The sequence below is a fragment of the Zonotrichia albicollis genome, chromosome 10 (genome assembly GCF_047830755.1).
Source record: "Zonotrichia albicollis isolate bZonAlb1 chromosome 10, bZonAlb1.hap1, whole genome shotgun sequence".
Taxonomy (NCBI): Eukaryota; Metazoa; Chordata; class Aves; order Passeriformes; family Passerellidae; genus Zonotrichia; species Zonotrichia albicollis.
Window position 1 is genome coordinate 25539977 of NC_133828.1, and position 13164 is coordinate 25553140.

General features: G+C 42.7%; 1 protein-coding gene across 5 annotated transcripts in view; it reads left to right on the forward strand.

Moving 5' to 3' along the window:
• The window catches only part of CHN1 (chimerin 1), a 91948-nt gene that overhangs the window by 77437 nt on the left and 1347 nt on the right, over nucleotides 1–13164 (forward strand). For all 5 annotated transcript variants that reach the window (XM_005484081.3, XM_074548451.1, XM_074548450.1 and 2 more), the window contains 4 exons: nucleotides 9182–9355; nucleotides 10066–10143; nucleotides 11270–11407; nucleotides 12400–12505. In XM_005484081.3, the coding sequence (XP_005484138.1) occupies nucleotides 9182–9355; nucleotides 10066–10143; nucleotides 11270–11407; nucleotides 12400–12505 (496 nt within the window). The remainder of the gene's footprint in view (nucleotides 1–9181; nucleotides 9356–10065; nucleotides 10144–11269; nucleotides 11408–12399; nucleotides 12506–13164) is intronic.

Consider the following 13164-nt stretch of genomic DNA (forward strand, 5'->3'; position numbering starts at 1 on the left):
AAGGCTTTTTATCTCAGAACTGCAAAGTGATGTAATATTTAAAATCATTTCTAGCCACATAAGATTGAAATATTTTTAAATTCTTCCCCATAACTATTTGAATGCAATACTTTGTTGTTACCATTACAGTCTGCACTGTCCAGGATGCATTAGAGAGTGCAGCTCTGTTTTAAGACATGATTATGCAAAAATGGCATTTCCTTTCTCAGTATTTTCCCTCTACTAAGAATACAGGATTACAGCCATGTCCTCCACTTGTGAGTGAAGATTGTTAGTACATTTTACTGCTCTTGATTTTGATACAGGGTGTACAGTGCTAGGAGAGGAAGAGGAGGCTTGATTTTGGTTTTCTGATAGTATGTTTTTGATTACACTTGAATCAGTAAGTGTTCCATCTTTATTCCTTGCCTAAGATTCCTCCATTTGGGCATTTAGGAGAGATACCAAATATTTTGCAGATTGATGTTAGGTAACTTTGATCCAGAAAAAGAATAAAAATAAACAGTATGAAGGCTTGCAATGCTGCATGGCACTGTGGAATTAATATTGTTGCTTTTACAATTAAATCCAAAATGCTTATTATTTTGTACTGCCTTATTTTTTCTTTTAACTGAAGCTGATTTTCTGGGTTTATGCAGATTTTTCAAAATCATGGGTTTCCAAAAGCTTCCAAAATCTGGTTTTCTTTCCTGCTTATGAGGATGGTAATAAGTACTGCATGCGTCCATTCTCCTCCTTGCAGCATAAGGAGCATATGTGTATTAGATGACTTCATAGGTTCAGAAACTATAATTAGGGCTTTCTGTCTTGTGTGAGGTTTCACCTCAGTGTTGGTAGCTTCCAGTAATTTCTATGGTCTTATTTGTGTTTTAAAATCCCATGTTGTACGACCATGCTTGCTGAAGTGCCAGCAGGGATTTGGGGTGGGGTGAGGCTGCAGCAGTGTCTGCCTGCTCCCACAGCTGAGGCTGTGCAGCCATCAGAGCCAGGAGCTGCCCAGATCTGGGCATTTCAGGGAAATATTGGAGGTGCACAGACACAGAACAGTGCTAATGTACCAATGTAGGGGAGCTCAGGCTTGAGTGGTGGGAGTTTGGCCAAGTTTATGTGGTCTTACAGTGCTTTAAAAAAATTTTTGCTTCTGAACTGAGTCATTTTAATATGGAAACAATGAGGCACAGTAAACCAGGATCCACATGAGGCCATTGGTTTTCAGAGTGGGTTTCTACTAAAAAAAAAAAAATATTACAGTTTTTAGCAGGATGCAGCCCACTTGAATTCAAGTGGGGTTCAATGCCACTTCAGGGAAATCCATGAAATCTGTTTGGTGGTCTGTATAATCATTTTATTGAAAATACCTACAAGCAAAACTGCATGGATCATATGTAATTTTATACTTTTTAAAGCATTTACTTTTTATAGCAAAGTCACACATCTCAAGAGGACTCTATTTGCTGTACAGAAGTGATGAGTTTAACAAATAGAAATGGATTACTGCATGGGCTACTCTCAACCATTTAAAATCCTATTCTGTGCAGAAGCACAAAAACATGCAAAGAGAAGTGTAGGACAGTCCAAGACTGGACAGCAAAGATAAATGTCACCCATTTCAGAAAGGAGGAAGAGCCGGTGGAAAAAACAGCTTATTTCTACTGGCTGATAGCTTATGTTACACAAAGTAAGCCAATCCTTTAAAAAATTATCAGCCAGAACTAAACATTTATAAGAGTACACATGCCATAGCAACCAGCAAGGATGCCTTAGCAAATCCAGCTGGAGTCAGGCTTTGTTTCAGTCCAGCATGGCTGAATGTGTGTCTGCCAAAACACAGACTTGAGTGTGGTCAGGATCCTGTCAGGTGCAGTCCTGTATTATCAGTTCCTGGAAGGTGGATTCTCCCTAACTTATCCTTGTTCGGCTTTTATGGTAGATGAAGAAGGAGGATTGTCTCTTTTCCTGCCTTAAAGATGAGAGGTAAATGTAGGCACCACATGGGACACCTCATGAATGGTTGTTGGTTGAAATGAGATGTTGGGTGTTACCTGGACTGCAAAGGTTTGGGGGTTAAAATACCAAACATGAGAGGAACTTCATGGTCTTCCAAACTTAGAACTTGGGGTGATGTCTGGGATTTGGATCCTGTAGGAAATTAATTGGTGGTTGCAGTATGTAAGTAGAAATTATTGAAGCAGTATTTGAAATTATAATGCCATCACTTTGTGTACACACTGAAGGTCAGTAGAAGTTAATGAAGACATAAGATTTTACCCCAGAACAAAATCCAATGAATGAACTTAGAAAAATGTATTCTTAGTTGCATTCCTCCTCTGTAAAGCTCTCCTATGTTCACAGGGCTCATCCCAGTGCCTAGACTGCATTCAGAAGAGAAACTGTAACAATACTCAAAGAAAATCTGCAGATGTGCACCAGCAGGTTCTCTTTATGAAGATACAAACATGTAACTCACAGTAGCATTATCAGAGTAGTGTGATCTCAGAGATGAGCATTTCTGTTGACTGGATGCTGTTCTGTGCTGCCCAAGTGGAATGGCAGACTGGCAGATCAGTGGATTTGTCAAGCTGCACCTGTCTCCAGCCCATCAGAGCTCTCCCAAGTCCTTTCCCTGCACGCTTTTGCTTGTTGTTCCTCATCAATAAGCACTTTAAGCAGATTTTTTTAAATGGGCTGGTTACAAAGCATTAATTAGCTTATCTTAAAGATAACTTTTTTTATTTATCTGTTTCCCTGGATGTTTTTGGTGGTATTTTGGGTTGCTCCTAGTAACACCAGGCAGCACCACCCCCTGAGGCTGTACAAAAAGCACCATTGCTGCAGCCTCCATGGGTTTGCTCCAGACTATCTCAGCCTGCTACACATGTAGCATTTCCTATCTTCTGCTTTCCTTGGAGCAGGTAACTTCTCTCTGAAGAGCTGATAGAAATTAATTTGCAGCTGAACTATCAGTGTGCAGATAGTTCAGCTGCAACTATCAGTGTGCAGATAGATAATCAGCTCCCACTGACAGACCCCAAGCAATACTGCTGCCAGCCCTAACCACAGTAAGATCTGGGAGTTCATTTTCAAAAAGCTAAAGTACAGTCTCAAAGCAGAATTGTTTTGTGAATTACTGCTTAAGTGTTTAATTTCCCCATTTCATCCATGTCCTTCTCCAGCAGTTGAAAGATGTGCAGCTGCCCCATTTCCTTTGCTATTTGTTTTGCCTTGCTATGAATCCTTTGTGTTGGACAGCCCTGTGTTGCTCCATTGGTGTGTAAGGATGGAGGGGAGCACAAAGGAGCCTGCCCATCCTCAGGCACTGATTGTGCAGGCAGAGTGCTCATGCTTCCTGTGCCTGGAAAAACAGCTGATGCTCTTGTGACTGAAGTCAGCAAAGGGAAGGGGAAGGCGTTCTCATCACATTGCCCACTCTCAAGGTATTTTGCATGGCTCAGCCATGAAAAGCTTCCCCGGTGCCCACGCTTGTGCCTTACAAACACACCCAAGCTCCTTCTGAGATGAGCACCGGATTCTGCTGGTTGGGGAATGCAGGCACAGACAGCTCAGTAGAGACCCAAAGAGCAAAGGCAGGGCTGTGGGAAGGGGCTGGACAGCAGCCCCTGACCATCAGCAGGTGGTGATGCTGTTGGAGATGTGTGCTGCCTGACAAGCTGTTCACCAGCTCGGGATCTGATGGTGTTCCTGTGAGGAATGAGCTCTGGAATTTTGAAATGCTAATCAGACAGCTCAGCCTTGCTTCAGAGCCGTTCCCAAGGGGAAGCTATTCTGCAGCTATATATTCTTGAAGCTGTAAGTCCTAAAAGCAGCTTTATCTCCAAGCCCACACAGAGCTGGAAGCCTTGAAGAAGGCAGTGGCCCAGGCAGGGAGCTGTCGAGGAGTAGGCAGGTGTCGTGGCAGGAAGCCTGGGGACTTCCTGAACAAAGTAATTCTAATCTTGCAAAACTTCTAGAAAATGAAACCATTGTCACTGAGTGTTTTGGAGGCACAAATATAAGTATTCTTTTGATTTGAGAGAAGGGAATATTGGCTGGTTTGATGGGCTTTTTTTCTTTTTGTTTCATCAGCCCTGATTTTTCGGTAGCATTAGGTAATTATGTTGCCAAGTAACTAGCTGCCCTCTTGAAACTCCTGTCTTAAAATAATGTACCCTGTAGTGCATGGTACAGTGATGTGGATGAAAGGAGATTTTAGGGAGCATACTCATATGTATGGAAGCAATTTTTGCCATGGGGCTGCTTAGTGAAGTGGCTTAAGGCTCGGGTGGGACCAGGGTTGCTTCCAGATGTGCACTGCAGATGAACACATAGCACATGCTCGAGGCACTGTGGCAGCTCCAGTGTGGCCAGCCAGGCTGCAGCCACGCAGCTGAGGAGGAGGAGGAGGGAGAGGGCAGACCTTCCCAGCACCCTGCTGGATTGTGCTTGGAAGCACAGAGTGCAGCACGTGGGCCACTGGGGCTGCTGCCTTCCCTCGCCTGTTGGAACACGCTGCATCCACGAAACAGAAAACGCTGCTCCCTCTGCTACAGAAAAAGTGATACATTTTTAAAGAAAAGCTATGAGCTCATGAGTGATGTATGAGAGCAAATGGCTTTCTAACCTTTTCACCCTTGCAAGAAGGAGCAATGCCAGTACTTTGTGCTTGTGTGGAGCCCTGTGTCAGCTCAGGTGTGAGGATGTTGCCCTGTCTGGTAGGTGCTGCAATGGACCAGCCCAAGGCAGCACTCGGTGCCAGCACTGCAGCTCCGTGCTGCCCACCCTCCTACACTTAGCACAAATCTCAGAAGAGTCTTTCAAGACTTCTTGCAGATAGTGTATATCTACCCTTTAGCTCTTAAAGCTGCTCTTCAGAGCAATAGAAGGCATCAATTTTGGGGGGATAATTTGGAGATATAATTAGAGTGATGTATGTAGCACATGGTGTCGTTCTGATGGAGCATGATCAGCAGCCATGTTAGCCAGTAAATCATCAGCCAAAGGAAATCTAAAACTGACTGAATTCAAATCAACAGTATAACAAAACATGACAGCTGAGTATATTTGAGTCTCTGCAAATACTTATATTATGTGCTCATGGGGCAGTAGTAACATACATCTATCTGTTGGTTCTGCTCATGCATTTAATATGAACATGTTATTTGTTCTCTTAGCCCTGTGGACTAACATCAGTATTAGCTGTTTCTATAACATTACCAGACCTTTTCTAGGCATCATAGGAAACTATTGTCAGGCTGGTTTTAAATTTACTACTTCTCATAGAAGTAATGTCACAGCCCATCTGAACTCCTAGATCAATATGCTGTTAAAGCCAGGGCAGCTTATCACCGACTTTCAGACCTGTCATCTGAAATTACTGTCTGTGCACCCTCCTTAAATTTCCAAACTTCCTATAAACTCTTGAATTTATGACTGCATTGGTTTTGGTCCATGTGGTATATTTGAAAGGTGGCCACAGTTTGATAGCACTGTAAAAGGAACAGTAAGAGTGACTTACAATTCTACTTCTGAGAAATCATCTCTATAAGGTGAACCTGATTAACTGAAGTCAGCAGAAGTTTTACTATTGATCTGCAAGAGCTCATGACTGCATCTTTTACATCTGTCCTGTATTATTCTAGGATTTATCAGCAGATACAATGCTTTAGGGGGATTTCTCTGAAGCTCCTCACCAGCCAGCAGGTTCTGTAAGAAATGGGTAAGGCTCCTGGTTACTTTAGATCCAGAGTAAAGCTGCTATTCTGGATTTATTTTGACATAATGAAAAGTAAATAGGCCCTCAGTTTGAAGTTAAATTAATCCTCTTGGTCTTAATGAACCCAGCCAAATTACAAAGCTCATGTGCAAACAAGGCCAGCAGTCCTAAGACTACCCCACGGCAGCATGCAGGGAGATTTAGGACTTGGCTTTCCTCTTCCTTCCCACTTGGTTCTAAAATAATGACTTTTGGAGCTTTCAAAGCATCTGCAGTGAGAACAGAGGACTTTGTTTTATTTAACACTATTCAGTTTGCAGTACAACTCCTGTTGTTTAGGGCTAACAATAAGTTGAGTATGGTTAAGTGCAGAACTGGGACGTGGCCAGTGCTCTGTGGAGAGGAGGACTGACCTCCTGCCATGGGGCTTTTGAGCTTGGTGGAGTTAGCAAGACATCATCCTTAGCTATCAGCTGAACCAGAGGTGAGTGAAGTGACTGAGACATGGATGTTTGCCTTCTATGAAGGATTGTCAGCTGGGGCTAGAGGCCCACTTGGTTCAGGAAGCACAGCACTGGTGAGTTTCAGGTTCTTCATTGGAAAAAAATTCCATCTTCTGATATAAATTCCCTGAAATAACCTTGAAATATTTACTGATATGAAATTGCTAAAATAAGATGTTTTTCTGTGCTTACACAAGAGGCAAGAAGCCTTAGTTATTACAAGGACACCACACAGCCCAATAATCCTGGACATAAGGCTCACATATTTTCTAAACATTAGGTATCTGAAATATTTCCAGGTTTTAAATGTTTCTCAGGAGTGTTGATAAGCCCTTAAGCAGTGGGTTGGTGCATAAAATCTAATCAAATGCAAAAGAAGAACAAATGAGAGAGGAGAAAAGTTGACTTCTGCATTTGTAATTATTATTCTAGGATTAATGAGGTCAGATTCAAAGCCTATCTGACTCTATGGGATTAGCAATAACACAATTACTGTCAGAAGCAAGGTCTTCGCAATGAAAACATCTCTGTAAATTGAGATTTTAATGAATTGAAACTTTCTTGTATATAAATATAATTAAGATGATCTCAGTCAAGGCAATAATTGGTTTAACTCAACTGTAAGATACTTGGGAGTATGTATTTTTTCTTTTTTTTTTTTTTTGGTGTATTTTATTCTTAATTATCCTTGGGTTCCCAGAAATGTGACTCTGAACTATACTGCTGTTTGTGTGAAGCAGCTAATTTGCACTCACAGAATCCTTCATGAGTCCTCATGAGTGAGGTGCTGCCATCCCAGTGTTGTAGACATCATTTTTGATAGATATTTCATACTTGTTGGGAGAGGTGCTTTTTGAGGCAATTTTAGGAATTGTATGTACAATAATTATATTTTCATTTGTAAATACTATTATTGCAATGTTAAGGTTTATTCCTAAATAAAGGAAGTCAAGATTTAAGATTTCTTATGTGGTCTCAATTTGCTTCCCTTGTGTGTGTGTTAAGATGTTGCCTCTAATTATTTGACTATTTTTTAATTTTACTCCTGATTTTTCTCTTTATTTTGAAAGCAGACTTCTTGATAGCACCTATTCAGTATTTTGTCCTGTTTTTAAAAGTGCTGGTGTTACTAATGACACAGCATTCAAACCTTACACCAAAGATTACTTATTTTACCTTTGCATTTCCACAAACATTTATTGATTTGGTTCTACAAGACCCAGAGGAGGCCAGAACAGCTTTTCCTTGCTGTGTTACAGCTGGGGCAGTGACTCACTAGAGGGCTCAGGTCACATGTTTCAGTGAATGTGGGTTCCCTATTTAAAGCACAGAGAGACCTGGTTTTTCAAAATTCAGGCAAAATGTGGCACAGGGCACAGATATTTAAAGGAAAGGCAAGTGGCTGCCTGGCAGGCTCAGAGTTTCTTTGTTCTGTGCCCTAAAACTAACAGGTAGGGAGATGCTGGGCGTGTGGTCACTTTGGTGGTCACTTTGGGGTCTTGGAGCCCTTGACTAAATGTGGGATTTAGGTGCATGCTCAGGTGGCAGCAAGGCTAGGCTGTCCGTGTTCCCTCGTTGGCAGCACTGGGGAGCCCAGGTGCCCAGAGCACTGTTCCCCCAGGGCAGGGCAGCAGTGGGGTCTGGGTTGTGCCCAGGAGAGCCCAGAGGGCCCGGGGGCACCGTGTGTGTGTGTGCGGGGGTTGGGTGGGAGGCTTTGCCCACGCTGGGTTCACAGCACAGAGCCACAGCCAGCAGGGAAATCAGCACCACAGCTCCCTGCCCGGCCATTTCCTGCTCCTCAGGGGGAACAGAGGTCACTCCTGCACAGAAAGACCTCCAGAGAATTCTAATCAGCCATTGCATCTGGATCAAGATCTGAGCAAGTTTTGATGGATTGAAGGTGACATGCCAAACTTTAATTGCAACCAGAGGATCCTAAGTGACAAATCCGGTTGTTTTACAGGCCTTTTAAGTAAACAAAGTGCTTGTAGCAGCAGGCTGCAGCTGACTGACTGGAAATTAAACCTAGCCATGAATTCTGGGGTTTACTGTTCTGGAAAAAACTAAGTCACATAACTTGGAGCTTTAATGGAGGTACAAGTATTGGCAAAATCAGCAGGAACCAAACAGGAAGGGATTCTCAGTAGATAGATACCCAGTCCTGCAGTGAGAGAAGAAATACAGATTTTCATCAGGGCATTGATCCTTCAAGCTCCTCCATCCCTTGATGCTGTGGCAGTCAGGGCCCTGGGGCTGGCAGGGCAGCAGGGTGCAGGAGCAGAGCAGAGGTCCCTGTGTGTCCCAAGTGCCCATCGGGGCATGGCAGCCTCCCTCGCTGGGATGTGCTGCTGTTCTCTCTGGGCTCAGCTGTTTCCTGCAAGCACCTGGCTTGCATGGCAGAACAGCAGAGGTGGCACTGGGCAGAGGCACAGGGTCAGTGCTAGGCTCAGCTCCCCTCCAGGCAGGGCAGGGCTGCACACCTGTCCCTGAAGTGGCTCAGGTACTGGCACTGCCTTGCCAGCTCGCTGCAGAGGGATTGTAGCCTGTTTGTATCCCAGTCCCTATCTTCATCTCCCCTAGGAGATGTCTAAAGTGCCAGGTCCAGGGCTGCATGGAAGATGGAGGTGTTAGGAATTTCTTGGGAGAAAAGTCTTCATTGTGACAGCAGTGTGTGTAATAGTGCTGGGGAACATAATTGACCCCTAGCTCCTGATTTGAAAAAACACATGGAAAGCTTGTCATTTTGTGTTAGACCTCCCAGAAACAGAATAAATGTCTTGGGTAGGAAATCCTTCTGACTTCAGGGCTGTCCCTTCTTCGGGTATTTGGTGCTTAAGGGCCCTGAAGAGAAGTAACTGCTGTGAGCTGAGGTCAGATCCTGCCGGAGCCATTTGTACTCCCCAGCACTGATCTCAGAATACATTTTCAGCAAACACCAGCCTGATCATGTTTTCATTTTTTCCCTCAGATTGTGGTTTAAATGTGCACAAGCAATGTTCCAAGATGGTCCCAAATGACTGCAAGCCAGACCTGAAGCATGTCAAAAAAGTGTACAGCTGTGACCTTACCACGCTAGTAAAAGCACACTTCACCAAGAGACCAATGGTGGTGGATATGTGCATTAGGGAAATTGAATCTAGAGGTAAGGAATCCTTAATGGACTTTTGTTGCTTTACTGATAATCCATTTAGATTGATCTGGGTCATCTGGGTTTCTGCTGAATGTATGATTGCTCAAAACAGATTTGCACAAGACATTTTATGACTGCCAATTACCCTGCACAGCTAATATTATACTGTGCATTATTTCATGGTTCATACCATTTATAATTTTTATAGATTCTGCTAGAAATTGCTTAATGGAAAGTTACTGTTTTGTAGTTACATATTAGTGCCTATCTTTCCAATAGTATATTCATTTTAAAAATTAAATGAATGTGGCAAAACAAAGAGGGTTCATATTAATGTGTTCATTCTTGCTAGTCTCCCTAGCCCACACTGAGTATCCTTTTCTAGAATTAGGGTACTTGTCTTTATTCTGAAATAATGACTGATCATCAAGTATGTTAATCTGAGTTATTTGGAAATGAGCTGTAATTGGTTTAATACATTCCTTCAGCTCTGAAGTCATTTTTATAAATATAGTTTAGTGCTCATAGAACAAGGCATCTACTGCAATGGTCAGGGTTAAAAACCCACATAAGTTTTTGTTCTGGAAGAAAAACCTGATAAGGCTTTTAAAGCATGTCTGCTTTTTCTACCTTAAATTAAAAACTTGCCAAGAGAAGAACCAGGTTTAAGGTCACTGTAAAAATCAGGACTAATTCTAATCTTGTTAAAATGTTCATTGCAGGTCTTAATTCTGAGGGACTGTACCGAGTCTCAGGATTTAGTGATCTTATTGAAGATGTCAAAATGGCATTTGACAGAGGTACAGTCTTCCTGCATGCTGGAACTTGGTGCTGATGTATAAAATATAGACAGTTTTTCTGCAGAGCCTGTGTCTCGCTCCAGTGCTCTGAAGGAGTCAGACAGGAGGGTGCTGGCAGGAGGGGAGACACCCCATCACAAAAGAATATCAGCTTCACCCTGGCCTTTATTACAAAAATCCACTTTTCTCCTTCCATCAGTATCTGTGCTCCAGTAACCATGTGTGTAGGAAGGACAAAGCTTTGTGAACTACTGCCCTAGTTTGCAAGTCAAACTGTGCTTGGAGGGGTGGGGGAGGGATAGAGGGTGAGTGCTGAAGTGCCTTAAGAGAGCTGTGCAACTTGAATCCATCTTTCTGGATGAAAGCTCCAAAATAATAAGATGAATGCAATAGTGCAAACAAAGTTTGAATTATTACAGACTAAAAGAAGGTCACTGAAAACAAACTCTTCTCTCTGAGAAAAGACAGTGGGAAAATTAAGGGGTTTCCAGCTGCAGTCCCTCTATCCCAGTAGAAATCAAGTCCAGAATCCGTGCTGGAAACTCTTTTTCCTGTTTGTCTGGAGGACTGGCCCGATTTGGAGCACATCTGCAGTGTTAGCAGGGTGGGGATGTGCTGCAGAGGCCAAGTTCTGGATGTGTGTCCTCTGCACTTTGGAGTAGGTAGTATGTTCCAGTTAAATGGTGAACACATGTTTTTCCTATAAAATAGGGGAGCTGTGGACAAAGCTGGTTTTCTGCCTTTTACTTTTTTCCCGGACTCCCTGATTTCTCATTCAGTGCTGATAAATGTGTTGTTTTGCAATGCAGTGTGTTCAGAAATAGCTAAATGTCCATACCTTCATACAAGACAGATACTGCAAGTTCACTCAGGCAGGTTCTAAAAAAACCCCAAACTGTATTTTTTAGTAAATTATTTGAAACAAAGAAAAGATGTGTTATTTTATAAAATGCTTGAGGTTTTCACCCTGAAACCATGAATATCAGTTTTACATACAACAGCCAAAATCTGTAATTGTTTCCTGTTCAATAATGTTTGCTTAAGTGAGTTATTATTTTTCTTTTGAATGCTGCTCTACATCTGTTTACATTTCCAAGGCTTTAATATCAGTGCCTTCTCCACACAGATGGGGAAAAAGCTGATATTTCTGTGAATATGTATGAAGATATCAATATTATCACTGGTGCACTTAAACTGTACTTCAGGGATTTGCCAATTCCACTCATCACATATGATGCCTACCCAAAGTTCATAGAGTCTGCAAGTAAGTGTAACACATTTTTTGTCTACTTTTTATTCTTAGCCTTTTCTCCTTTTTGTGCAGGACTGTCCTATTTGTTTTGTAGCTGTCCCATCAGCTCTTACCCTGCATGCCCAATTTAGTAAGGATTGCAGGAGTAAACATGAAGTGCACATTACGGCCTGACCGTGATGCTATGTGGGCATGGTTACATTTTCCTTTGCCTTTGTCACCAGGAATGTTTCCTTTGCATCACACATTATGGATTACATCCCTGGTGTGTCTTGCATGAGTCCTGGGTACTTGACAGTGATTATTTAAAGTCTGTTGGTTTTATGGTGCCAGAAAGAAGGTGATTTATGGAAATGTTTAGAAATAAGATGTCATTTGTTTCTGGAGTTGTCCGTTTTGAGTGTGTTCTTAAGCTGATAACCACTCATTCTCCCAAAGCCACCTTTGGGGCTGGCCTTGCAGAAAGTGGGTCTACAAGCACAGCAGTAAGCCCAGCTGGACACTCTCTCCCAAACATCCTGGCTGCCTGAAGCATTTCTGTGATGTGTTCACACCAGCCCCACCTGGAAAGGTGTGAGGTAGCTGTGGGTACAAAACAAAGGACTGCATGCTGGCCTTACAGCTCCTTTGGAGAAGGCTTTTTCCAAGTCGTATGGAGACAGCCAAAGGCACTGATGGCAAAGTTCCCAGTACCTTCTGCTCTCCCAGAGTTGCACCTGTAGATTATTTGTGCAAAACCAGTCCAGTCAGCAAGATTGCCAGAGGATTTTTTTTAGTAGGCTGCAGGGAATCTTTCAATGGAGTGCAGTTTGCTTTGGGGAGTTTTCTTTGTCCAAAACCAGTCACATCCTTACGGTGCTCTGAGCCCCTCCTTGGACAGACAAATCCTCCATGAGTAACCCAGCAGAGCTGTGAGACCCTGTCTCCTGTGCAGGCCGGGTTGTTGCCTTTCTGTGTGTGAATTCTGGCTGTTTGTGTGGTGACATTGCACATCTGTGTTTCAGAAACCACGGATCCAGATGAACAGCTGGAAATTCTGCACGAGGCGCTGAAGCTGCTGCCGCCTGCACACTGTGAAACATTACGGTATCTCATGGCACATCTGAAGAGGTGGGTGCAACAGCTGCAAAGAACTCTAAGCCACACTCGTTTTTAGCAAAAATCCATGTTAGCACCTCCAGAAAAGTCTGGTCAAGGCCCACCAAATCCTGGAAAGGGCCTGTGGCAGGAGTGGTACTGTGCACAACAGCAAAACTCAGGCACAGGGGATTGTCCCTTGCAAAGCAAAACCAAGGTGGCATGTTAGGGTGTCCATTTTAGTTTCTCAAGTAACATGAACTTACTGTCAATATATAAGAATCATTCCCTTTCCATAGAAAAACTACTTTATTTTAAGATCTCTTCTGCCTTTTTTCATTATGTAGATCCTCTACAAGTAGGACTGTGTTGACTCTGCTGAGTGCCTCAGGCAAAATTCAGCTACTGAGTTTCTGCCTGATTTGTCCCTTTATTTCAATGACATTTGTAATGGGTGTTTTAAAACAGACAAAGGCATGAGAGACATAGGAACAAAAATTCCACCTTACAGCTTGTGATGTGTGAAATTAATTTTTCTTCACCCTGTTCAAAATTAGCTGTTGCTGCTCTACCTAGCAAGTCGCTTTTGCACACCGTATTTCTGGTATAAGGGAATGATAAGGTAGAAAGGTGACAAAATTCCCTATTTTTAAACTTCTGTTTAATGCTTTGCTAAAAGGAGCTGTGCTGCT